The sequence below is a fragment of the Anarhichas minor genome, unplaced genomic scaffold (genome assembly GCF_050575085.1).
Source record: "Anarhichas minor isolate MPS153535 unplaced genomic scaffold, ASM5057508v1 ptg000003l, whole genome shotgun sequence".
Lineage (NCBI taxonomy): Eukaryota > Metazoa > Chordata > Actinopteri > Perciformes > Anarhichadidae > Anarhichas > Anarhichas minor.
In genome coordinates this window covers 2,431,443-2,456,259 of record NW_027466449.1, presented here as the reverse complement: position 1 = coordinate 2,456,259, position 24,817 = coordinate 2,431,443, and the positions used below count along the sequence as shown (strand labels likewise).

At 43.2% G+C, this 24,817-nt stretch overlaps 1 protein-coding gene and 29 non-coding genes across 30 annotated transcripts in view; 29 read left to right on the top strand and 1 right to left on the bottom strand.

Moving 5' to 3' along the window:
• sema3h (sema domain, immunoglobulin domain (Ig), short basic domain, secreted, (semaphorin) 3H) overlaps positions 1-24,817 on the bottom strand; it is a 114,074-nt gene that overhangs the window by 73,258 nt on the left and 15,999 nt on the right. Inside the window, exons 2-8 of the mRNA XM_076090669.1 lie at positions 23,005-23,159; positions 19,004-19,066; positions 18,107-18,226; positions 17,014-17,107; positions 15,534-15,653; positions 14,751-14,896; positions 13,422-13,536 (exon numbers count right to left, since the gene is read on the bottom strand). Of these exons, the coding sequence (XP_075946784.1) occupies positions 13,422-13,536; positions 14,751-14,896; positions 15,534-15,653; positions 17,014-17,107; positions 18,107-18,226; positions 19,004-19,066; positions 23,005-23,159 (813 nt within the window). The remainder of the gene's footprint in view (positions 1-13,421; positions 13,537-14,750; positions 14,897-15,533; positions 15,654-17,013; positions 17,108-18,106; positions 18,227-19,003; positions 19,067-23,004; positions 23,160-24,817) is intronic.
• Positions 210-281, top strand: trnam-cau (transfer RNA methionine (anticodon CAU)). The gene has a single exon. It is a non-coding gene; the product is annotated as a tRNA-Met (tRNA).
• trnar-ccu (transfer RNA arginine (anticodon CCU)) lies at positions 837-909 on the top strand. Its single transcript has one exon. It is a non-coding gene; the product is annotated as a tRNA-Arg (tRNA).
• Positions 916-987, top strand: trnam-cau (transfer RNA methionine (anticodon CAU)). Its single transcript has one exon. It is a non-coding gene; the product is annotated as a tRNA-Met (tRNA).
• Positions 1,348-1,419, top strand: trnam-cau (transfer RNA methionine (anticodon CAU)). The gene has a single exon. It is a non-coding gene; the product is annotated as a tRNA-Met (tRNA).
• On the top strand, positions 1,975-2,047 carry trnar-ccu (transfer RNA arginine (anticodon CCU)). The gene has a single exon. It is a non-coding gene; the product is annotated as a tRNA-Arg (tRNA).
• trnam-cau (transfer RNA methionine (anticodon CAU)) lies at positions 2,054-2,125 on the top strand. The gene has a single exon. It is a non-coding gene; the product is annotated as a tRNA-Met (tRNA).
• trnam-cau (transfer RNA methionine (anticodon CAU)) lies at positions 2,478-2,549 on the top strand. The gene has a single exon. It is a non-coding gene; the product is annotated as a tRNA-Met (tRNA).
• trnar-ccu (transfer RNA arginine (anticodon CCU)) lies at positions 3,105-3,177 on the top strand. The gene has a single exon. It is a non-coding gene; the product is annotated as a tRNA-Arg (tRNA).
• On the top strand, positions 3,184-3,255 carry trnam-cau (transfer RNA methionine (anticodon CAU)). The gene has a single exon. It is a non-coding gene; the product is annotated as a tRNA-Met (tRNA).
• Positions 3,616-3,687, top strand: trnam-cau (transfer RNA methionine (anticodon CAU)). Its single transcript has one exon. It is a non-coding gene; the product is annotated as a tRNA-Met (tRNA).
• Positions 4,243-4,315, top strand: trnar-ccu (transfer RNA arginine (anticodon CCU)). Its single transcript has one exon. It is a non-coding gene; the product is annotated as a tRNA-Arg (tRNA).
• Positions 4,322-4,393, top strand: trnam-cau (transfer RNA methionine (anticodon CAU)). Its single transcript has one exon. It is a non-coding gene; the product is annotated as a tRNA-Met (tRNA).
• Positions 4,754-4,825, top strand: trnam-cau (transfer RNA methionine (anticodon CAU)). The gene has a single exon. It is a non-coding gene; the product is annotated as a tRNA-Met (tRNA).
• On the top strand, positions 5,381-5,453 carry trnar-ccu (transfer RNA arginine (anticodon CCU)). Its single transcript has one exon. It is a non-coding gene; the product is annotated as a tRNA-Arg (tRNA).
• Positions 5,460-5,531, top strand: trnam-cau (transfer RNA methionine (anticodon CAU)). The gene has a single exon. It is a non-coding gene; the product is annotated as a tRNA-Met (tRNA).
• trnar-ccu (transfer RNA arginine (anticodon CCU)) lies at positions 6,518-6,590 on the top strand. Its single transcript has one exon. It is a non-coding gene; the product is annotated as a tRNA-Arg (tRNA).
• Positions 6,597-6,668, top strand: trnam-cau (transfer RNA methionine (anticodon CAU)). The gene has a single exon. It is a non-coding gene; the product is annotated as a tRNA-Met (tRNA).
• Positions 7,029-7,100, top strand: trnam-cau (transfer RNA methionine (anticodon CAU)). The gene has a single exon. It is a non-coding gene; the product is annotated as a tRNA-Met (tRNA).
• Positions 7,453-7,524, top strand: trnam-cau (transfer RNA methionine (anticodon CAU)). Its single transcript has one exon. It is a non-coding gene; the product is annotated as a tRNA-Met (tRNA).
• On the top strand, positions 7,885-7,956 carry trnam-cau (transfer RNA methionine (anticodon CAU)). Its single transcript has one exon. It is a non-coding gene; the product is annotated as a tRNA-Met (tRNA).
• Positions 8,309-8,380, top strand: trnam-cau (transfer RNA methionine (anticodon CAU)). The gene has a single exon. It is a non-coding gene; the product is annotated as a tRNA-Met (tRNA).
• Positions 8,733-8,804, top strand: trnam-cau (transfer RNA methionine (anticodon CAU)). Its single transcript has one exon. It is a non-coding gene; the product is annotated as a tRNA-Met (tRNA).
• Positions 9,165-9,236, top strand: trnam-cau (transfer RNA methionine (anticodon CAU)). Its single transcript has one exon. It is a non-coding gene; the product is annotated as a tRNA-Met (tRNA).
• Positions 9,597-9,668, top strand: trnam-cau (transfer RNA methionine (anticodon CAU)). Its single transcript has one exon. It is a non-coding gene; the product is annotated as a tRNA-Met (tRNA).
• trnam-cau (transfer RNA methionine (anticodon CAU)) lies at positions 10,021-10,092 on the top strand. Its single transcript has one exon. It is a non-coding gene; the product is annotated as a tRNA-Met (tRNA).
• On the top strand, positions 10,445-10,516 carry trnam-cau (transfer RNA methionine (anticodon CAU)). The gene has a single exon. It is a non-coding gene; the product is annotated as a tRNA-Met (tRNA).
• On the top strand, positions 11,293-11,364 carry trnam-cau (transfer RNA methionine (anticodon CAU)). Its single transcript has one exon. It is a non-coding gene; the product is annotated as a tRNA-Met (tRNA).
• trnam-cau (transfer RNA methionine (anticodon CAU)) lies at positions 11,717-11,788 on the top strand. Its single transcript has one exon. It is a non-coding gene; the product is annotated as a tRNA-Met (tRNA).
• trnar-ccu (transfer RNA arginine (anticodon CCU)) lies at positions 12,531-12,603 on the top strand. Its single transcript has one exon. It is a non-coding gene; the product is annotated as a tRNA-Arg (tRNA).

Here is a 24,817-nt window from a genome sequence, read left to right as displayed (position 1 = left end):
CATTGTTATTGCTTTGCGACGAAGACTTCTGAGAACCATAGCATTGTTGCTACGAAACATTGATGCATTTGTCTTATGTTGTCCATATTTTCAGTGCTTTGCTTTGACATGTTTGCTCAATGCTGTTTATTGCCCACTGTGGATTGTCTTTGCTGTCTGGCCTCGAAAGCCAGGTATCGTGGGTTCGAATCCCACATGGAGAGACAGACAGCAGAGTGGCGCAGCGGAAGCGTGCTGGGCCCATAACCCAGAGGTCGATGGATCGAAACCATCCTCTGCTAACAGCATTTCAGACTAGTACACTGCATTCAAATTGACACAGTGACATGGATTAAACCAACCCTGAATGGGTTAACGGAGTGATCAACAGAGTCATTTGAAAACAGTATGAGTCTACTTGATAATGACTCCCTAGTGGCTTAGTAATGGGGTGTTAAAAGGGGAATTTTGCTCGCTTGACAATAGTTTCGACAAATCATTGATTGGATGTCAGCCTACACTGCAGATGTCGGGAAAAACAGTCAGTGCTGCATACAAAGACCTCTGAGCACTATAGCATTGTTATTGCTTTGCGACGACAACTTCTGAGCACTATAGCATTGTACGATACATCAATGCATTTGCTTCTGAGCACTAGAGCATAGTTTTTGCTTCGCGACATCAATGTATTGGTCTCATGTTCCCCATACTCTCAGTGCATACAAAGACTTCTGAGTCCCATATGGGGTGATGAAAAGCAGAGTAGCGGAGCGGAATATCATTCATTGTATGTCAGTCCACATGTTAGGAACAACAGTCCCTGATGCAAACAGGAACTCTCAAAACCCACAATCGGAGCCCCAGTGGCCTAATGGATAAGGCACTGGCCTCCTAAGCCAGGGATTGTGGGTTCGAGTCCCATCTGGGGTGATTTAAAGCAGAGTGGCGCAGCGGAAGCGTGCTGGGCCCATAACCCAGAGGTCGATGGATCGAAACCATCCTCTGCTAACTGTATTTTAACTGTAGTCTTCCACTGCAATCTAACTGACAAAATCTTGGATCAAACCAACAACTGTAGTCACTCTGAATGGGTTAACGGAGTGATCCACGGAGTGGTCAGTGGTGCATACAAAGATTTTTGAGCACCACAGCATTGTTATTGCTTTGCGACGAAGACTTCTGAGAACCATAGCATTGTTGCTACGAAACATTGATGCATTGATGCATTTGTCTTATGTTGTCCATATTTGCAGTGCTTTGCTTTGACATGTTTGCTCAATGCTGTTTATTGCCCACTGTGGATTGTCTTTGCTGTCTGGCCTCGAAAGCCAGGTATCGTGGGTTCGAAACCCACATGGAGAGACAGACAGCAGAGTGGCGCAGCGGAAGCGTGCTGGGCCCATAACCCAGAGGTCGATGGATCGAAACCATCCTCTGCTAACAGCATTTCAGACTAGTACACTGCATTCAAATTGACACAGTGACATGGATTAAACCAACCCTGAATGGGTTAACGGAGTGATCAACAGAGTCATTTGAAATCAGTATGAGTCTACTTGATAATGACTCCCTAGTGGCTTAGTAATGGGGTGTTAAAAGGGGAATTTTGCTCGCTTGACAATAGTTTCGACAAATCATTGATTGGATGTCAGCCTACACTGCAGATGTCGGGAAAAACAGTCAGTGCTGCATACAAAGACCTCTGAGCACTATAGCATTGTTATTGCTTTGCGACGACAACTTCTGAGCACTATAGCATTGTACGATACATCAATGCATTTGCTTCTGAGCACTAGAGCATAGTTTTTGCTTCGCGACATCAATGTATTGGTCTCATGTTCCCCATACTCTCAGTGCATACAAAGACTTCTGAGTCCCATATGGGGTGATGAAAAGCAGAGTAGCGGAGCGGAATATCATTCATTGTATGTCAGTCCACATGTTAGGAACAACAGTCCCTGATGCAAACAGGAACTCTCAAAACCCACAATCGGAGCCCCAGTGGCCTAATGGATAAGGCACTGGCCTCCTAAGCTAGGGATTGTGGGTTCGAGTCCCATCTGGGGTGATTTAAAGCAGAGTGGCGCAGCGGAAGCGTGCTGGGCCCATAACCCAGAGGTCGATGGATCGAAACCATCCTCTGCTATCTGTATTTTAACTGTATTCTTCCACTGCAATCTAACTGACAAAATCTTGGATCAAACCAACAACTGTAGTCACTCTGAATGGGTTAACGGAGTGATCCACGGAGTGGTCAGTGGTGCATACAAAGATTTTTGAGCACCACAGCATTGTTATTGCTTTGCGACGAAGACTTCTGAGAACCATAGCATTGTTGCTACGAAACATTGATGCATTTGTCTTATGTTGTCCATATTTTCAGTGCTTTGCTTTGACATGTTTGCTCAATGCTGTTTATTGCCCACTGTGGATTGTCTTTGCTGTCTGGCCTCGAAAGCCAGGTATCATGGGTTCGAATCCCACATGGAGAGACAGACAGCAGAGTGGCGCAGCGGAAGCGTGCTGGGCCCATAACCCAGAGGTCGATGGATCGAAACCATCCTCTGCTAACAGCATTTCAGACTAGTACACTGCATTCAAATTGACACAGTGACATGGATTAAACCAACCCTGAATGGGTTAACGGAGTGATCAACAGAGTCATTTGAAAACAGTATGAGTCTACTTGATAATGACTCCCTAGTGGCTTAGTAATGGGGTGTTAAAAGGGGAATTTTGCTCGCTTGACAATAGTTTCGACAAATCATTGATTGGATGTCAGCCTACACTGCAGATGTCGGGAAAAACAGTCAGTGCTGCATACAAAGACCTCTGAGCACTATAGCATTGTTATTGCTTTGCGACGACAACTTCTGAGCACTATAGCATTGTACGATACATCAATGCATTTGCTTCTGAGCACTAGAGCATAGTTTTTGCTTCGCGACATCAATGTATTGGTCTCATGTTCCCCATACTCTCAGTGCATACAAAGACTTCTGAGTCCCATATGGGGTGATGAAAAGCAGAGTAGCGGAGCGGAATATCATTCATTGTATGTCAGTCCACATGTTAGGAACAACAGTCCCTGATGCAAACAGGAACTCTCAAAACCCACAATCGGAGCCCCAGTGGCCTAATGGATAAGGCACTGGCCTCCTAAGCCAGGGATTGTGGGTTCGAGTCCCATCTGGGGTGATTTAAAGCAGAGTGGCGCAGCGGAAGCGTGCTGGGCCCATAACCCAGAGGTCGATGGATCGAAACCATCCTCTGCTAACTGTATTTTAACTGTAGTCTTCCACTGCAATCTAACTGACAAAATCTTGGATCAAACCAACAACTGTAGTCACTCTGAATGGGTTAACGGAGTGATCCACGGAGTGGTCAGTGGTGCATACAAAGATTTTTGAGCACCACAGCATTGTTATTGCTTTGCGACGAAGACTTCTGAGAACCATAGCATTGTTGCTACGAAACATTGATGCATTGATGCATTTGTCTTATGTTGTCCATATTTGCAGTGCTTTGCTTTGACATGTTTGCTCAATGCTGTTTATTGCCCACTGTGGATTGTCTTTGCTGTCTGGCCTCGAAAGCCAGGTATCGTGGGTTCGAAACCCACATGGAGAGACAGACAGCAGAGTGGCGCAGCGGAAGCGTGCTGGGCCCATAACCCAGAGGTCGATGGATCGAAACCATCCTCTGCTAACAGCATTTCAGACTAGTACACTGCATTCAAATTGACACAGTGACATGGATTAAACCAACCCTGAATGGGTTAACGGAGTGATCAACAAAGTCATTTGAAATCAGTATGAGTCTACTTGATAATGACTCCCTAGTGGCTTAGTAATGGGGTGTTAAAAGGGGAATTTTGCTCGCTTGACAATAGTTTCGACAAATCATTGATTGGATGTCAGCCTACACTGCAGATGTCGGGAAAAACAGTCAGTGCTGCATACAAAGACCTCTGAGCACTATAGCATTGTTATTGCTTTGCGACGACAACTTCTGAGCACTATAGCATTGTACGATACATCAATGCATTTGCTTCTGAGCACTAGAGCATAGTTTTTGCTTCGCGACATCAATGTATTGGTCTCATGTTCCCCATACTCTCAGTGCATACAAAGACTTCTGAGTCCCATATGGGGTGATGAAAAGCAGAGTAGCGGAGCGGAATATCATTCATTGTATGTCAGTCCACATGTTAGGAACAACAGTCCCTGATGCAAACAGGAACTCTCAAAACCCACAATCGGAGCCCCAGTGGCCTAATGGATAAGGCACTGGCCTCCTAAGCCAGGGATTGTGGGTTCGAGTCCCATCTGGGGTGATTTAAAGCAGAGTGGCGCAGCGGAAGCGTGCTGGGCCCATAACCCAGAGGTCGATGGATCGAAACCATCCTCTGCTATCTGTATTTTAACTGTATTCTTCCACTGCAATCTAACTGACAAAATCTTGGATCAAACCAACAACTGTAGTCACTCTGAATGAGTTAACGGAGTGATCCACGGAGTGGTCAGTGGTGCATACAAAGATTTTTGAGCACCACAGCATTGTTATTGCTTTGCGACGAAGACTTCTGAGAACCATAGCATTGTTGCTACGAAACATTGATGCATTGATGCATTTGTCTTATGTTGTCCATATTTGCAGTGCTTTGCTTTGACATGTTTGCTCAATGCTGTTTATTGCCCACTGTGGATTGTCTTTGCTGTCTGGCCTCGAAAGCCAGGTATCATGGGTTCGAAACCCACATGGAGAGACAGACAGCAGAGTGGCGCAGCGGAAGCGTGCTGGGCCCATAACCCAGAGGTCGATGGATCGAAACCATCCTCTGCTAACAGCATTTCAGACTAGTACACTGCATTCAAATTGACACAGTGACATGGATTAAACCAACCCTGAATGGGTTAACGGAGTGATCAACAGAGTCATTTGAAATCAGTATGAGTCTACTTGATAATGACTCCCTAGTGGCTTAGTAATGGGGTGTTAAAAGGGGAATTTTGCTCGCTTGACAATAGTTTCGACAAATCATTGATTGGATGTCAGCCTACACTGCAGATGTCGGGAAAAACAGTCAGTGCTGCATACAAAGACCTCTGAGCACTATAGCATTGTTATTGCTTTGCGACGACAACTTCTGAGCACTATAGCATTGTACGATACATCAATGCATTTGCTTCTGAGCACTAGAGCATAGTTTTTGCTTCGCGACATCAATGTATTGGTCTCATGTTCCCCATACTCTCAGTGCATACAAAGACTTCTGAGTCCCATATGGGGTGATGAAAAGCAGAGTAGCGGAGCGGAATATCATTCATTGTATGTCAGTCCACATGTTAGGAACAACAGTCCCTGATGCAAACAGGAACTCTCAAAACCCACAATCGGAGCCCCAGTGGCCTAATGGATAAGGCACTGGCCTCCTAAGCCAGGGATTGTGGGTTCGAGTCCCATCTGGGGTGATTTAAAGCAGAGTGGCGCAGCGGAAGCGTGCTGGGCCCATAACCCAGAGGTCGATGGATCGAAACCATCCTCTGCTATCTGTATTTTAACTGTATTCTTCCACTGCAATCTAACTGACAAAATCTTGGATCAAACCAACAACTGTAGTCACTCTGAATGGGTTAACGGAGTGATCCACGGAGTGGTCAGTGGTGCATACAAAGATTTTTGAGCACCACAGCATTGTTATTGCTTTGCGACGAAGACTTCTGAGAACCATAGCATTGTTGCTACGAAACATTGATGCATTTGTCTTATGTTGTCCATATTTTCAGTGCTTTGCTTTGACATGTTTGCTCAATGCTGTTTATTGCCCACTGTGGATTGTCTTTGCTGTCTGGCCTCGAAAGCCAGGTATCATGGGTTCGAATCCCACATGGAGAGACAGACAGCAGAGTGGCGCAGCGGAAGCGTGCTGGGCCCATAACCCATAACCCAGAGGTCGATGGATCGAAACCATCCTCTGCTAACAGCATTTCAGACTAGTACACTGCATTCAAATTGACACAGTGACATGGATTAAACCAACCCTGAATGGGTTAACGGAGTGATCAACAGAGTCATTTGAAAACAGTATGAGTCTACTTGATAATGACTCCCTAGTGGCTTAGTAATGGGGTGTTAAAAGGGGAATTTTGCTCGCTTGACAATAGTTTCGACAAATCATTGATTGGATGTCAGCCTACACTGCAGATGTCGGGAAAAACAGTCAGTGCTGCATACAAAGACCTCTGAGCACTATAGCATTGTTATTGCTTTGCGACGACAACTTCTGAGCACTATAGCATTGTACGATACATCAATGCATTTGCTTCTGAGCACTAGAGCATAGTTTTTGCTTCGCGACATCAATGTATTGGTCTCATGTTCCCCATACTCTCAGTGCATACAAAGACTTCTGAGTCCCATATGGGGTGATGAAAAGCAGAGTAGCGGAGCGGAATATCATTCATTGTATGTCAGTCCACATGTTAGGAACAACAGTCCCTGATGCAAACAGGAACTCTCAAAACCCACAATCGGAGCCCCAGTGGCCTAATGGATAAGGCACTGGCCTCCTAAGCCAGGGATTGTGGGTTCGAGTCCCATCTGGGGTGATTTAAAGCAGAGTGGCGCAGCGGAAGCGTGCTGGGCCCATAACCCAGAGGTCGATGGATCGAAACCATCCTCTGCTATCTGTATTTTAACTGTATTCTTCCACTGCAATCTAACTGACAAAATCTTGGATCAAACCAACAACTGTAGTCACTCTGAATGAGTTAACGGAGTGATCCACGGAGTGGTCAGTGGTGCATACAAAGATTTTTGAGCACCACAGCATTGTTATTGCTTTGCGACGAAGACTTCTGAGAACCATAGCATTGTTGCTACGAAACATTGATGCATTGATGCATTTGTCTTATGTTGTCCATATTTGCAGTGCTTTGCTTTGACATGTTTGCTCAATGCTGTTTATTGCCCACTGTGGATTGTCTTTGCTGTCTGGCCTCGAAAGCCAGGTATCATGGGTTCGAAACCCACATGAAGAGACAGACAGCAGAGTGGCGCAGCGGAAGCGTGCTGGGCCCATAACCCAGAGGTCGATGGATCGAAACCATCCTCTGCTATCTGTATTTTAACTGTATTCTTCTACTGCAATCTAACTGACAAAATCTTGGATCAAACCAACAACTGTAGTCACTCTGAATGGGTTAACGGAGTGATCCACGGAGTGGTCAGTGGTTCATACAAAGATTTTTGAGCACCACAGCATTGTTATTGCTTTGCGACGAAAACTACTGAGAACCATAGCATTGTTGCTACGAAACATTGATGCATTTGTCTTATGTTGTCCATATTTTCAATGCTTTGCTTTGACATGTTTGCTCAATGCTGTTTATTGCCCACTGTGGATTGTCTTTGCTGTCTGGCCTCGAAAGCCAGGTATCATGGGTTCGAATCCCACATGGCGAGACAGACAGCAGAGTGGCGCAGCGGAAGCGTGCTGGGCCCATAACCCAGAGGTCGATGGATCGAAACCATCCTCTGCTATCTGTATTTTAACTGTATTCTTCCACTGCAATCTAACTGACAAAATCTTGGATCAAACCAACAACTGTAGTCACTCTGAATGGGTTAACAGAGTGATCCACGGAGTGGTCAGTGGTGCATACAAAGATTTTTGAGCACCACAGCATTGTTATTGCTTTGCGACGAAGACTTCTGAGAACCATAGCATTGTTGCTACGAAACATTGATGCATTGATGCATTTGTCTTATGTTGTCCATATTTGCAGTGCTTTGCTTTGACATGTTTGCTCAATGCTGTTTATTGCCCACTGTGGATTGTCTTTGCTGTCTGGCCTCGAAAGCCAGGTATCGTGGGTTCGAAACCCACATGGAGAGACAGACAGCAGAGTGGCGCAGCGGAAGCGTGCTGGGCCCATAACCCAGAGGTCGATGGATCGAAACCATCCTCTGCTAACTGTATTTTAACTGTATTCTTCCACTGCAATCTAACTGACAAAATCTTGGATCAAACCAACAACTGTAGTCACTCTGAATGGGTTAACGGAGTGATCCACGGAGTGGTCAGTGGTGCATACAAAGATTTTTGAGCACCACAGCATTGTTATTGCTTTGCGACGAAGACTTCTGAGAACCATAGCATTGTTGCTCCAAAACATTGATGCATTTGTCTTATGTTGTCCATATTTTCAGTGCTTTGCTTTGACATGTTTGCTCAATGCTGTTTATTGCCCACTGTGGATTGTCTTTGCTGTCTGGCCTCGAAAGCCAGGTATCATGGGTTCGAATCCCACATGGCGAGACAGACAGCAGAGTGGCGCAGCGGAAGCGTGCTGGGCCCATAACCCAGAGGTCGATGGATCGAAACCATCCTCTGCTATCTGTATTTTAACTGTATTCTTCTACTGCAATCTAACTGACAAAATCTTGGATCAAACCAACAACTGTAGTCACTGTGAATGGGTTAACGGAGTGATCCACGGAGTGGTCAGTGGTTCATACAAAGATTTTTGAGCACCACAGCATTGTTATTGCTTTGCGACGAAAACTACTGAGAACCATAGCATTGTTGCTACGAAACATTGATGCATTTGTCTTATGTTGTCCATATTTTCAATGCTTTGCTTTGACATGTTTGCTCAATGCTGTTTATTGCCCACTGTGGATTGTCTTTGCTGTCTGGCCTCGAAAGCCAGGTATCATGGGTTCGAATCCCACATGGCGAGACAGACAGCAGAGTGGCGCAGCGGAAGCGTGCTGGGCCCATAACCCAGAGGTCGATGGATCGAAACCATCCTCTGCTATCTGTATTTTAACTGTATTCTTCCACTGCAATCTAACTGACAAAATCTTGGATCAAACCAACAACTGTAGTCACTCTGAATGGGTTAACAGAGTGATCCACGGAGTGGTCAGTGGTTCATACAAAGATTTTTGAGCACCACAGCATTGTTATTGCTTTGCGACGAAAACTACTGAGAACCATAGCATTGTTGCTACGAAACATTGATGCATTGATGCATTTGTCTTATGTTGTCCATATTTGCAGTGCTTTGCTTTGACATGTTTGCTCAATGCTGTTTATTGCCCACTGTGGATTGTCTTTGCTGTCTGGCCTCGAAAGCCAGGTATCGTGGGTTCGAAACCCACATGGAGAGACAGACAGCAGAGTGGCGCAGCGGAAGCGTGCTGGGCCCATAACCCAGAGGTCGATGGATCGAAACCATCCTCTGCTAACTGTATTTTAACTGTAGTCTTCCACTGCAATCTAACTGACAAAATCTTGGATCAAACCAACAACTGTAGTCACTCTGAATGGGTTAACGGAGTGATCCACGGAGTGGTCAGTGGTGCATACAAAGATTTTTGAGCACCACAGCATTGTTATTGCTTTGCGACGAAGACTTCTGAGAACCATAGCATTGTTGCTACGAAACATTGATGCATTGATGCATTTGTCTTATGTTGTCCATATTTGCAGTGCTTTGCTTTGACATGTTTGCTCAATGCTGTTTATTGCCCACTGTGGATTGTCTTTGCTGTCTGGCCTCGAAAGCCAGGTATCATGGGTTCGAAACCCACATGGAGAGACAGACAGCAGAGTGGCGCAGCGGAAGCGTGCTGGGCCCATAACCCAGAGGTCGATGGATCGAAACCATCCTCTGCTATCTGTATTTTAACTGTATTCTTCTACTGCAATCTAACTGACAAAATCTTGGATCAAACCAACAACTGTAGTCACTCTGAATGGGTTAACGGAGTGATCCACGGAGTGGTCAGTGGTTCATACAAAGATTTTTGAGCACCACAGCATTGTTATTGCTTTGCGACGAAAACTACTGAGAACCATAGCATTGTTGCTACGAAACATTGATGCATTTGTCTTATGTTGTCCATATTTTCAATGCTTTGCTTTGACATGTTTGCTCAATGCTGTTTATTGCCCACTGTGGATTGTCTTTGCTGTCTGGCCTCGAAAGCCAGGTATCATGGGTTCGAATCCCACATGGCGAGACAGACAGCAGAGTGGCGCAGCGGAAGCGTGCTGGGCCCATAACCCAGAGGTCGATGGATCGAAACCATCCTCTGCTATCTGTATTTTAACTGTATTCTTCCACTGCAATCTAACTGACAAAATCTTGGATCAAACCAACAACTGTAGTCACTCTGAATGGGTTAACGGAGTGATCCACGGAGTGGTCAGTGGTGCATACAAAGATTTTTGAGCACCACAGCATTGTTATTGCTTTGCGACGAAGACTTCTGAGAACCATAGCATTGTTGCTCCAAAACATTGATGCATTTGTCTTATGTTGTCCATATTTTCAGTGCTTTGCTTTGACATGTTTGCTCAATGCTGTTTATTGCCCACTGTGGATTGTCTTTGCTGTCTGGCCTCGAAAGCCAGGTATCATGGGTTCGAAACCCACATGGAGAGACAGACAGCAGAGTGGCGCAGCGGAAGCGTGCTGGGCCCATAACCCAGAGGTCGATGGATCGAAACCATCCTCTGCTATCTGTATTTTAACTGTATTCTTCTACTGCAATCTAACTGACAAAATCTTGGATCAAACCAACAACTGTAGTCACTCTGAATGGGTTAACGGAGTGATCCACGGAGTGGTCAGTGGTTCATACAAAGATTTTTGAGCACCACAGCATTGTTATTGCTTTGCGACGAAAACTACTGAGAACCATAGCATTGTTGCTACGAAACATTGATGCATTTGTCTTATGTTGTCCATATTTTCAATGCTTTGCTTTGACATGTTTGCTCAATGCTGTTTATTGCCCACTGTGGATTGTCTTTGCTGTCTGGCCTCGAAAGCCAGGTATCATGGGTTCGAATCCCACATGGCGAGACAGACAGCAGAGTAGCGCAGCGGAAGCGTGCTGGGCCCATAACCCAGAGGTCGATGGATCGAAACCATCCTCTGCTATCTGTATTTTAACTGTATTCTTCCACTGCAATCTAACTGACAAAATCTTGGATCAAACCAACAACTGTAGTCACTCTGAATGGGTTAACGGAGTGATCCACGGAGTGGTCAGTGGTGCATACAAAGATTTTTGAGCACCACAGCATTGTTATTGCTTTGCGACGAAGACTTCTGAGAACCATAGCATTGTTGCTCCAAAACATTGATGCATTTGTCTTATGTTGTCCATATTTTCAGTGCTTTGCTTTGACATGTTTGCTCAATGCTGTTTATTGCCCACTGTGGATTGTCTTTGCTGTCTGGCCTCGAAAGCCAGGTATCATGGGTTCGAATCCCACATGGCGAGACAGACAGCAGAGTGGCGCAGCGGAAGCGTGCTGGGCCCATAACCCAGAGGTCGATGGATCGAAACCATCCTCTGCTATCTGTATTTTAACTGTATTCTTCTACTGCAATCTAACTGACAAAATCTTGGATCAAACCAACAACTGTAGTCACTCTGAATGGGTTAACGGAGTGATCCACGGAGTGGTCAGTGGTTCATACAAAGATTTTTGAGCACCACAGCATTGTTATTGCTTTGCGACGAAAACTACTGAGAACCATAGCATTGTTGCTACGAAACATTGGTGCATTTGTCTTATGTTGTCCATATTTTCAGTGCTTTGCTTTGACATGTTTGCTCAATGCTGTTTATTGCCCACTGTGGATTGTCTTTGCTGTCTGGCCTCGAAAGCCAGGTATCATGGGTTCGAATCCCACATGGAGAGACAGACAGCAGAGTGGCGCAGCGGAAGCGTGCTGGGCCCATAACCCAGAGGTCGATGGATCGAAACCATCCTCTGCTATCTGTATTTTAACTGTATTCTTCCACTGCAATCTAACTGACAAAATCTTGGATCAAACCAACAACTGTAGTCACTCTGAATGGGTTAACGGAGTGATCCACGGAGTGGTCAGTGGTTCATACAAAGCAGCGGAAGCGTGCTGGGCCCATAACCCAGAGGTCGATGGATCGAAACCATCCTCTGCTAACAGCATTTCAGACTAGTACACTGCATTCAAATTGAGACAGTGACATGGATTAAACCAACCCTGAATGGGTTAACGGAGTGATCAACAGAGTCATTTGAAATCAGTATGAGTCTACTTGATAATGACTCCCTAGTGGCTTAGTAATGGGGTGTTAAAAGGGGAATTTTGCTCGCTTGACAATAGTTTCGACAAATCATTGATTGGATGTCAGCCTACACTGCAGATGTCGGGAAAAACAGTCAGTGCTGCATACAAAGACCTCTGAGCACTATAGCATTGTTATTGCTTTGCGACGACAACTTCTGAGCACTATAGCATTGTACGATACATCAATGCATTTGCTTCTGAGCACTAGAGCATAGTTTTTGCTTCGCGACATCAATGTGTTGGTCTCATGTTCCCCATACTCTCAGTGCATACAAAGACTTCTGAGTCCCATATGGGGTGATGAAAAGCAGAGTAGCAGAGCGGAATATCATTCATTGTATGTCAGTCCACATGTTAGGAACAACAGTCCCTGATGCAAACAGGAACTCTCAAAACCCCACAATCGGAGCCCCAGTGGCCTAATGGATAAGGCACTGGCCTCCTAAGCCAGGGATTGTGGGTTCGAGTTCCATCTGGGGTGATTTAAATGCTAACAGCATTCAAATTGCATTCAAATTGACACAGTGACATGGATTAAACCAACCCTGAATGGGTTAACGGAGTGATCAACAGAGTCATTTGAAATCAGAATGAGTCTTCTTGATAATGACTCCCTAGTAATGAGGTGTTAAGAGAGGAAATGTGCTCGCTAAAATGACAATAGTTTAGACAAATCATTCATTGTATGTCAGCCTACACTGAAGATGTCGATGACAACTTCTGAACACTAGAGCATTGTTCAATGCGTTTGCTTCTGAGCACTATGCATAGTTTTTGCTTTGTGACATTAATGTATTGGTTTCATGTTCCCCATACTCTCAGTGCATACAAAGACTTACACAGATACATAGACCTGCACCTATAGACAGACACACAGACACACACAGACAGAGCCAACCGGAGCACACTGGCGCAAATCCTTGAAAATGAATAAGCCCACAGCAACTGAATGTTGAGGCCAGTTTCCATGGTAACCAAGTCTGAGGCACGAAGACGAACCCAAGGTGAGCCACAGGGCTCTTGATCACCGTGGTAACAGTGGAGCCACATAGACACTCACTCACTCTGAAGCTGTGGTTCAGAACTCCAGACTGAAGTTCTTCAGTCAGCAAACTCTCCCTCGTCATTTCAAAATATTTGAGCAACAACTTTGTGCGAATCACACTCTAAAACACACGTACGTATCTGCACATTAAATGGCAGAGCTCCAGCTATTGATGTGACCAGTGGTTGAGGGCAGTTTGATTGGTTTTACTGTGCATGCAATGTGTTTGTCCTTTGATGCTCGTGTGCACTCACGCAGCTGGTCAAAGTGTGTCTGTAGGCCATCCGGTCCGGGGACTGAACACACCATACGGGCCTTCTGGAAGGTACTCCACTTGTTGACTAAACTCCTCTGGCCTCCGATGTCATTCTACACACACAAATAAAAAGAGTAATTTAATGAAGCAATTTCTACTTTCTGTCTACTTTAGGTCAATCATCACTCATTCTTCCTCACAAACACAATCTACTTCACATTCAAAGAAGGCAGAAACATAGATCCCACTGGTTTATTTTATATTTCTACTATAATAATCTATGTGAAAACCAGGATAACTAGTCACCTGGTGGAAGCTAATGAGGATCTAAATAAACATTAAATAATATAAAGCCAATTGTAAAAATACTAAACGATAATTTTCAATGATTATGACCGACAATTACTTTTATTTTATAGTATCTCACAACTGAGATACCCTATCAAAAATATTGCTATTGCTATGTTCATGTAACACATTCATTGTTGATTAAACTATCCATTATCTTGTCAAATGATTGATTATTATTGTCATTTGGTCTGTAAAACATTAGAAAAAAGGGAAAGATGAACATCATACTTTCCTAGAGCCCAGGGTTATATCTTCAAATAGATTTGTTTTTTGTTCGGCCAACAGCCCAAAACTCAAACTAACTATAATGTAATACTGACAGAGGTGGCAAATCCTCAAATTGGAGAAGCTGTACCAATACTTTTTATTATATCCAAAGAAAACTCATGAATCTCCTGTTGCAGACATACTGTAACTAATTTACACATTTCATTTCGTATTTGTCAATGTTGCTTAAAAAAGGAATTGAACGATTAATTGATCATCCAAATAGTTGCCAATTTATTTCCTGTCAATTAATTAACTGATTGTTGCAAAATGTGACTACTGATTGATGTTGGAAACACATACATGCACACATAGGCAGGAAACAATATTTACGCAAACACACATACATGGTCATGATTGTTTACACATATCTACATTAAAAGGCAAACAGTACAAACATTCACAGCGTATCACAGTGGAGCAGAAGACACAGTGAAGACACAGTGATAGCGACACACATAAACAGTCCCCTATACACAGACTTCAAAAAGCGCATCTATACAAGCTGGCAGGAACAGCCAATCACACCGCTTTTTACGTAAACACACACCTCAACAGGCGCAGACACAAGCACTGAACAGCACGTACATACTTTACTTGTTCAGGCAAACGCATATATTTACATAAACTACATGCAGACAGTTTCTGATATGAACAAACAAACACACAAAGCTGGCCTCTATCTGTCTCCAACAAACACACTTCATACCTTGCACACACGTGCCACTCTGGAGTAGAGCACCTTCCCAGCAGCCCCTTCTGCCTCTTGAGCGCGCTCAGTGAAAAATACGTAGACTTTATCATCTTCGGGGTTATCAGTTTCAGACAGCGGCGCTACCCGCACAAACTGGGCATCTGGGGAGAGAGAGAGAGACAGGGAGAGAAACAGACAGGTACAACTGAGTTTACAAACAGCAGAGAGAGTCAACATGTATCTTGTTGTTGTCAGCTGACAGACTGGCCTGATAAAACACTGACCGGGCGTGCAGGAGATGGTTTTACAGATGTTTAGTTTGAGCAAAAGACATTCAGTTTAGTCCAGAATATTCAGTATATAAAATAAGTAAAATTGTTAAATGCATTATGACCAAAGAGAACACTTCACTTGAGAAATAGATGTAGAAAAATAACAGATATGCGTTAAAGGAGTAGCTGTTTGATAAATAATTCAAAGACTGTTAGCATGTCAGCTGTTAGCAGGTGTGGAAAATGTTTCATGTGGCACAACATGACTCACACATGACAAAGAAGGCAATCAATAGAAATCCTGGGAAGCATACTAACTAAATAAAAGGTCATTTTATTTGGTGTATTCTGGATGATAAATTACAATATTTTCTGATGAGAATACTTGGGACCAACCATCTCAGGAATCTTACTAAAAGTCTGCACATAAGCAGACTTCTGTTGTGGCCTCCAACCACGGTGGTAACAGATCAGTTTTGAAAAGTAAGGATTTTTTTACTCCTCTTTGACCTTTCTTTGCACTCACCCTGCAGCCAGGTGGAGTCGTACTGCTCGCTGCGGATGACGTGACGGCTTCCGAGACTACGGAAGAAGGCGGAGTCCCGGCTCATGAAGTCTGAGGTGATCCCAGCATACAGCTCTCCATCTGCACAGGATAACGAAAGCTTTAGGTATTTTTAGGTAAGACAGAAAGGTTGTCCATCTGAAGTTTAGGTTTATTCCAACATATTCTCACAATGGTTCATGCAATCTTTTTGTCAGATCCCCCCCCGTGCCATGAAGTTTGTAACTCAGGCTTTCTATAAAAAAATTGTAGTCTCTTCCACTTCCACCGTCCCAAAACTTATTTCAACGACTCTGAAGTCAGTGTAAACCATCAAAAATTCTAAATCCTTTGACTTTGTTCTAGTAATATATATTGGGTTTTTTTTCCTTCATAAAAACACACAATTCAAATGATAAGGAATTAAAAGATTGTATATTTATGGACTAAAACAAATCTTGTCATTAGTAGTTTTAATAAGCTGCTTAGAAGTATTTTAATACTTCCTTTTTTAATATCCGTTTATGTTGTTGTGAAAACATCTCCTTCAAACAACTGGATTTATTCAAGTCTCTCACCAACACTACAATTTACAAGATTACATGAGAACACATGATAACGTCATAATTTACCTTCGCCCAATCCTCATTTTCACTGAACAGAGCCTGAACGCATCACAATGTAACTGAACAGACCTTCGTTCTCCTCGTGTCAATTTAAACAGTGATTGGTTGTTTACAATGTAACATTACAAGAGATCGGCGACTAGAAAAGCATATATGCGGATGCCCTGATTGCATATTTGACTGAATATTGGCGGATAACGATCGTCAGTAAGACTTTATTTCACACTGTGGTGTTTAACGTTAAACTGTAAATAATCCGCGGTTCACATGCGTGCCGAATGGCGAGGGGATCAACAGTGGTCCGTTACACAACTAAATACTTAAGAAGAAAACTCATGATACTCCTATTGTAGACATACTGTAACTAATTTACACATTTCCAGTGATTGTGTGTTGGGCTCTGAGCGCTGCCAAAACTCCTACACTCAATACTGCGCCTGAATGCATCCTGTGTAGACACAGATGGAGCACTGAAGCTGCTGACATGCTGCTGACACTAAGACACAGTGTAAGTTTGTGTTACTCCTCCTGCTAACCACCCATATTGAGAAAGAAATGTCGACATTATGTTGAGGTGGCCTTATGAGGGAAAAAATCCAATCCCTCAAACGAATCATAATATTAACAATGTAAGTAGTGTGCTGATCTTTCTTCAGGGGGTATCTTGCGGTACTGCAACAACAAACCCATATTTTTTGTTTAGTTTGTTTGATTAATTTGTCTCAGGTGAAACTGGCCATCCACACCAACCTAAAACCTCACAGACAAGCTATGGTTTTTGCTATGATGACTTATAATTCGTAGTTTATTTGAGTTGTGGTTTCGGAAAAACTTACCAACGACATCAGAGGCTGTTTTCTGAAACGGATCGTAGGGACATTTCCCTTTCCCACACTCTGTCTGGCTGTAGGAGAGAGTCTGGTGCTCTGACTGGCAAAGAAAACAGAGCCAAAGGTCAGAGAGAGAGAAAATCAGCTAGACAGAAGAAGACAAACAGGAGAAAACAAGTTGTTTGGGCAGACTGACAGGCTGTGACTCTTTAATTCATTCTTTGATTTTTTTAAATAATTGAATTCATCCTAACAAATAGGCAGAACGACTTTTTCAGCCAGCTGAACTAGCCTGCCACACATACGCACAGAGCAAGTGACTAATAGAGGGTAATCGGGCTAAGTGGTGGGATTAAAAAATGTGTGAAGTCCAGTCTTAAACCACTCAGCACCACCAGCTCCTCTAAGCACCACGGCTGAACCTCTCTGATCTCAGACACCCTTTCATGGTATTAGCTGGTCCCTGACACACATTCACGCGCACACACACCCAAATACGACTGCAGGAATGCACAACCCCCCCCCCCCCCCCCCCCCACACACACACACACACACACACACACACACACAACAGGGAATTTTAGAACCATTAACCTATTCCTGTCACAATGTGTCTAAATCATGAGACATGAACGATACGACGGGTCAGAGTGGAATAAAGAAGATTTAAATTCATATTATTTTCAACATAAACATGTCAACTAACAAATCGACAGTGTCCGGTGGCCCCCAGAGTGCAGTCTCAATGACAAAAGGTACATTGTATATACTATGGACAGATGGCACAGGGTGAACCCTGGTAGCTATATGGGCATAGGGGCAGACACCACACATGTATTTCAGCTGCTGATAGGCCTGCACATAGGGGCTGGGACTAGGAGTCCGTGCACACACACAGGACGGTGGGTGGCAGGAGAAGCATTGCTTCATTATGGCAACTTTTATTGATACGATATAAATTAAAGATTGTCTGGGGGAATGCAACTCCTGAAATGAATGTGACGCAATCAGCTGGAGAAAAGACATATCACTCCGTTGGATTTCACACTTCCAGCTGGTTAAAGATTATTTGTGTGTGTATGTGTGCTTGCAATAATACCTGTAGGAAGACGCTGGTAGCTATGAAAGCACATCGGGGGTTGAAGGCTCCAGTGCCACAAACGTACAGGTGAGTCTGATTAAACGGCTGCAGAACTCGCAGGAAGTTAGCACACTCCAACTGGACAGAGAGACACACACGGAGGGACCACAGTGTGAGGAATAATGGAGTGTGTAAAGTATTTTGTGATATTGTTTTATTACATATATAAGGTAGTGGTTATTTCATATAAATTGGTTGAATTTTTATCACCAAAAGTAACAACATAAGGAGCCAAGTTGAGATTTGTTGAAATAATATCATCAAAAACATGAACTGGATGTTTCTTGTTAGAATCTGTTGTGTATGTGAATAATGCAAGTTTAACTTTGACCCAAACTGACAGATGTCACTGACAGATGACATGAATATCCCTGGCTACATGGAAATTGAAAGTAAGATATGTTTGTTTGCTTTCCTTGAGTTCCCTGTCAAAGTCATTTTGTCATTTTGTCCTGTACGTGTCGTTTTGTTGTCTGAATAAAACTACCTCACCTGAATCTCGATATTCTCACCAGCATCAGAGCTCTCTGTGTTTATTGTTCCCAAATGAATCCGATTCAACTTTAGTTCTGCTCTAGATTGTAATCCATAATGCAACTTTATTGCTGCAGAACTCTTCAGACCGTTTCTGGTGTGACAGCATGACATTGCAGCACACGGTGAAGAAACGTTGTTAAACTTGAAATGACGTGTGAGCCGCTGATCTATGTCTGTGTAGAATTCTGTGTGGATTAATTTTCTGTGACTTTTAAACAGTACAGTAGTTACAGTGGTATATGTTGCCTCGCTTATGTAATCCCTTTGTGTGTTTATGTGTGTGTGTGTGTGTGTGTGTGAGAGAATGTGTTGACTCACCTCTGGATCCTTCCCAGCCATGAGACACTCTTGGACACGGTCTGGACTGGCTGGCCAGTATAGCTACAAAGAGCAAGAGACATACAGAAAGCAGAGAGGGAGAGAAAGAGATTTAAAAACTTTATTACTGACTCTACATCACAGATGAAAGGCTTTTGGCATTGGCAGGTGCTTGACGAGGCAGCGAGGCAGGGAGACTCAGCAAAACATGACTAATCTAGATGAAAAAAGGCCGGAGGAGAAGAGGGAGGATTCAATACCTCTGGCGAGGCAGCTTCGGGGAGGAGAAAGTTAAAACCACCTGGCAGCACTGCTGAGTCCTTTTGATGAGTCAAGCTGTCAGAGCAGCAGTAATGGTGGCAGCATGACAAATTAATCTACCATTTGGCAGTGACTACACTCTTTAGCTACAGTTACATGTGCACCATTATGCAACCAGTGTAATCAGTTTGGACAAAGAAATCAGTAGGTTTTCTTAGCAGCCCCCTGGGTACTGTAGATGTAAACCATAATAATGTTGTCATGCAGAAACATTTGTTTTTTAGAATATCATTTGTGTGGTTACGCCTGTTCCAGTTTTACCAATTGGAAGTTTTTCTAGGACCTGACATACTTAAGAAGAATCTGATTCTGTGCCTATTACCTTAACAGAACAACACTCTGGCTAGGAAGCAAAAATATTGGCTGATTTGTTTTGATTAGGCAGTTTGCTTAAACAGAAGCCAAAATACTCATGGCCGCATGTCCTTTTCTGATCATCAGCCAGCCCACAGCCCAGTTCACGATACGTTGTGTTTCATTTTCTTCATAATGTATGTAGGCTCTCTCTCTGCCATGTGCATCACTGCCCAATAAGACAATAAATGACATTGTTCCAAAAGAGAAAGAAATAAAAACCTCTGTTATGCAGAAATAAGGCGAGACAAGGAACCCTGTCAAACGTATGGCTCGGGGGCAGATCTGGAGACGTCACCTATTTAAGTCTTTTGTGAAGGCATGAGACAGTTTTGTGTGTGAACAAAATCAATAGCTTGTTAAAAATCGAGTCGCAATTGCTTCGTGCCTGTTTAGGTTAGGTTTTGTGTGTGTGTGTGTGTGTGTGTGTGTGTGTGTGTGTGTGTGTGTGTGTGTTAAATGGCTTAGTTCAACCTCACCAGTGGATTCATTTAAAACTGAACATATTCATTATATAATATTTAAAACACACACAGTAGGGATCATTCCACTGCATTCATGTCAAGCCATTAGGAAAGGAAATAATAGATGAGGTAATAATAGATGAGAGAGAGAGAGAGAGAGAGAGAGAGACACAGAGAGAGAGAGAGAGAGAGAGAGAGAGAGAGAGAGAGAGAGAGAGAGAGAGAGAGAGATAGAGAATAATGGCAGCTACATGACTAATCTAAATACTTCCTTGTGCCTGTCATTGCCTAAGAGACCACAGCGGGGAAGCTGAGATTGAAACAATTGGATAAGTGATCGTCCTCACTTATCTTTGCATATCCTATGAACTGCAAAGTTTATTGAAAAAATGAAGGAACTTAATCAACAAGAACTTATCACAAGTGTTATCATCATTGATAGTGATAGAAATAAGACCTGTGCATCGATATTGGTCCTAGTAGACAAATCTCAAGCTGCTCAAATTTCTTTCAGCAAAAAGTCGGAATTTGCTTGAATAAAATGTGACACCAACTCTTCGTAAGTGAATACTGACAACTGCTGGTTGAAGGAAACAATTTCTTCTGGATGTCCAGTAATTGTTCCCTGATGTAGTCATACCCGCAGAGCCCTGTGCGGAGCCGAGACGATCAGATTAGATTAGAGACCACGTTGCCCCTTATCTACAAAATACCACACACTGACAGGAACATGGACCACCACTAAAGGATTCTCACCAGGTAAAGACTTTGGTTAATGGAAATTTGACCCTCTGTGAAGAGCTTGCTGGTTGTCAGTTTATACGACATACAGGAATGTGGGTGTAGGCAGTATAGAAATCACTGGCAGAAAAAAAAGGAAAATTTGATGTTGAGAAATGACTCATTTCTGTACTTTGGTAGAGAAAACCAGAGCTGAAAAGGAAAGAAAGAAAATGGAAACAAAAGAAGTAGCGTGGATGACTAAAGGACAAGTATGCAACAAGAAGCCACAAACACACTCAAACCCTTGGTGACCCTTTGTGTAATGTGGGTTGCCAGCTGCAGACTCACACAGAAGGAATGCCTTGAGGGTTTCTGGCCTGATCAAAGAAAAGCGCGTCTGAAGGCAACGGCGTCACGTTCGTCACTCTGCCCTGAACTGGGGTGGACCGGAGGAACTGGTTACGTGTCCATCTCTCTGTGCCAAAACCAGTTTTATTGAGACAGCAAGACTGCGCATTTATACAAGTATGTGTGTTAGGTGTAAAACACGATAAAGAAATAAATGAAAAAAGTAGGAATAAGTTTATCTTAAGCTGCACTGACAAGAAGCTCTGGATGTCAGTAGCAGAGGAAATAAACAGAAATGTAGAGAACACGGCACTGTGAGTGGTTTTAACACCACGAGGGAAAAAACTGCACACGAGCTGGAACAGTCTAAACAGACTATAAATACTGTATGCACAAATATATTACTTTACAGCCAGCATGGAGCTGAGTTATGAGTTGACTATGACTATCTATCCTTTTGTTGGCTGACTGCCTGGCTGAGTGGGTGGCTGGCCAGCTTGACTGCTGTCTGTCTGTCTCTCTGTCTGTCTGCGTGCCTGCTTGCCTATACCTGTTTGACTCTCTGATAGCTCGCGTGCTCGTCTGACAGATGAGGGTATTGATTTGATCCGACAGGGCGGAGTTATGAAAAGGAAGCGCTGTCGCCGTCCTTGCCGTGACCCTGAACTCGTCACCGTGTCTGTCTGGGTATAAAATGAAAGCTGCAGAAGGAACCCAGGTATACTGTAACAAACCTGTAACTTATATCTAATACCATCGATCATTGATGTATTGATTTATTGGTAGAACCAGATTTTATGTCCCTGTGTTACTTGCTGCAAATCTTGGTTGGAGCTCCTGTGAATATGAATACTGCTTATACTGATGTTGGAAACGCTTTGTAAATTGCACCATTGGTGAGTAGGAGCATTGCAGGAATATAGTCTATAGCGGGAACTTGACCAGCTGCATCAAGACAGGTCAGAGCAGAGCAGGGGGTCTGCCTCAGGGTTTTAAGCTTCATATTATTGATGCCATGTGAAAACACTGGTCCTTAAAATGTTGATATACGCCTTAAAAAAAACTTGATTAATCCGACACAATAGAAAAGGCAGAAGCACTCGCTGGTATAAGAAATCCATTGACTACAGAAAATGTTTCTTTAACAGGCCGCACACATTTTGTTGTTGATGATTCAAAAATGTGGTGTGCAGGTGATCTGCCTTTGTTCGTAACTTGATCCAACCTCCAGCTGCTCTTCTTTAAAAGTCACTCTCCAGCGCCAACAAGGGTTCTGCTGCTCGGCAGTCAACGTGGACAGTGGTGGAGGTAGGAATGTGAGAAATGTGTAGAAATAATTTGTGGATAATCTAAACAGTACACGGTGACGAGGTCAAAAATAAAACCACATTTTGGAGATGTTTTATCCTGCAGCTGTAATAGAGAGACCAAGCTGGAACTGTAGGTGGAAAGATGAGCCAGAGGAAAATATTTTAATTCGACTTCACAAAACAGAAAACAGAAATTGAGGAAGAACAGATGTGTATTTCTGAAATAAGAGTTAATGATTAAAGACAGATAAGCGATCGGAGGGTGTGACTTTCCTCTTCCTCCTATCGTCACTAATTAGTCCCATCAAAGCACTGACACATTAGTTATCTGAATCTGCTGTCATTTGACTTGGAGTTTATGTGTGTATTATGTTTTTATCTCCAGGCCTTCATCAGCAATATCAACTTGAATGCTGTATGTTTGTATTGTACCTCGCCTGGAATGGTACGTGAATGTGTGTATGTGTCCTCCAGCTCTAACCTTGCGCGGGTTCTGCGTTATGTCGTCCAGACTGGTAGACAGCAGGTTATCTTTCATGGCCACGTAGAGGCGCCTCCTGTCTTCGTCAGGCAGCAGGGAGTGTAGGTCCCCGGCCACCAGGGGCAGCGTCAGCAGGCGGCCGTTCTGAATTAGCTCTGAAAGAGGAGAGGAAGACAAAATGAAGGATTTACATTCGGCGAAGAGGAATGTAAAAATGACAAATTGTGCTTTTACTGGGAATAATGAGGGTGCTCAGTTCAAGATAATGGACTCCGGACTCCATCGGGGAGAGTAGAGTCAAGTTTATAATGTTCTCAATGGGAAATTTGGTTTACACACAGTCATGGGTATAAGGAGCAATAATTAATGCACAAAATACACATGACACCCAATGCAAATATCTGTTTTGGTAACAGATGGTCCAGAGGTTTTGTGTCAGTTAAGAAGAAAATGTTTCAACAGACAAACAATAAGATAAACTGACATGTTGGTCAAAGACACAAACTTCCAGCAGTATCTACCACACAGACAATTGTCTGTTGTTTGTCTTGCCGCGGTATTTCTCTTATCACACTGAACACTCGAACTAAACAAAAGAAACTATAACATATCTTACGCAAATAACAAACACACACACACACACACACAGTACCAGAACGACATCTCCAGACAGATTGTATGATAACGAGTGATTCTGAAAGCACAGATAACGAGCACGCAGCTTAAATGTTTTTTAAATGATTACACTGTTGCACCATGTAAACTATGAGAACTATGAGAAAATTGCACGTCCGTCTGTCTTGTGTTAACGTTCCTATTTGAACTGCCAAGTGTTCTTCAGTGGATTGGACTTGGCATCGGCTCGCGGAGCTAAAAGCATAAACATATAGGCTTTAAAGCAGCACCAGGCATGGCTTCACACGTTGGCAGCTCTAAATAGCAGTGAGAGGCAGAGACAGTGCTTATAAAACACAGTTTGAACTTTAAAAAGCAGCGGGGGGGCATATAATGTTGGTAAAATGCACATAGCATACTCCTGTTAAGAAACCTTCAGCGATGTTTTATACTAAATGATACCAAACGGACGAGAGGCAGAGGAGTAACTTTTCCAATCTGAGTGTATAAATCAGGCCCCAAGGACAAACTGGATATATGGGATAATAATACAGCTTGTAATTAACATAAAATATTGCCCAGTGTAGCTTCAGCACATAGCATCGGTTCACTCAGGGGAAGATTTATAAGGGAGTTATAAATGATTTATCATCTTTCACTGCGGCAGAACACTCAGCTCGCTCTTATTAAAAGAGAGATAATTTATAGTTTTGTATCGTTGGGCATTCGTGTGCTTCTTCCTTTATTGGATGGATAAACCTCTTTAAACATACTTTAAGCTTCCTCAAGCAGCTGAATCTGAACTGACACTGAGATCATACAGAATAAAATCTGGTCAATATTACTTAGCTCTACCTCACTGAATTACACAGGAGGCAGTACAGTGTGAGAAATGAATTGATTTTCTACCAGTGTCAAAACCAATTTTGGAAGGATCAACAGCAATCGTAAACATGTGACAGAAAGCTAATTAATGTGATCTTGTGTCCGTACAGACCTGGCTGTTGATGCATCTGTCTCCGATATAGTTCAAACCTGTTAAACTTCTTCTGGACTGATAAAATGTAAAAGATATTGTAGCCAACACTATCAAAGGGTTGCACAATACAAACGTAACAGTTCTTCTCACGGTACCTCTCCTTTTGTCCACCACATTTACAACCCAACAAACAAAAATCTATCTGTCAAAATACAAATC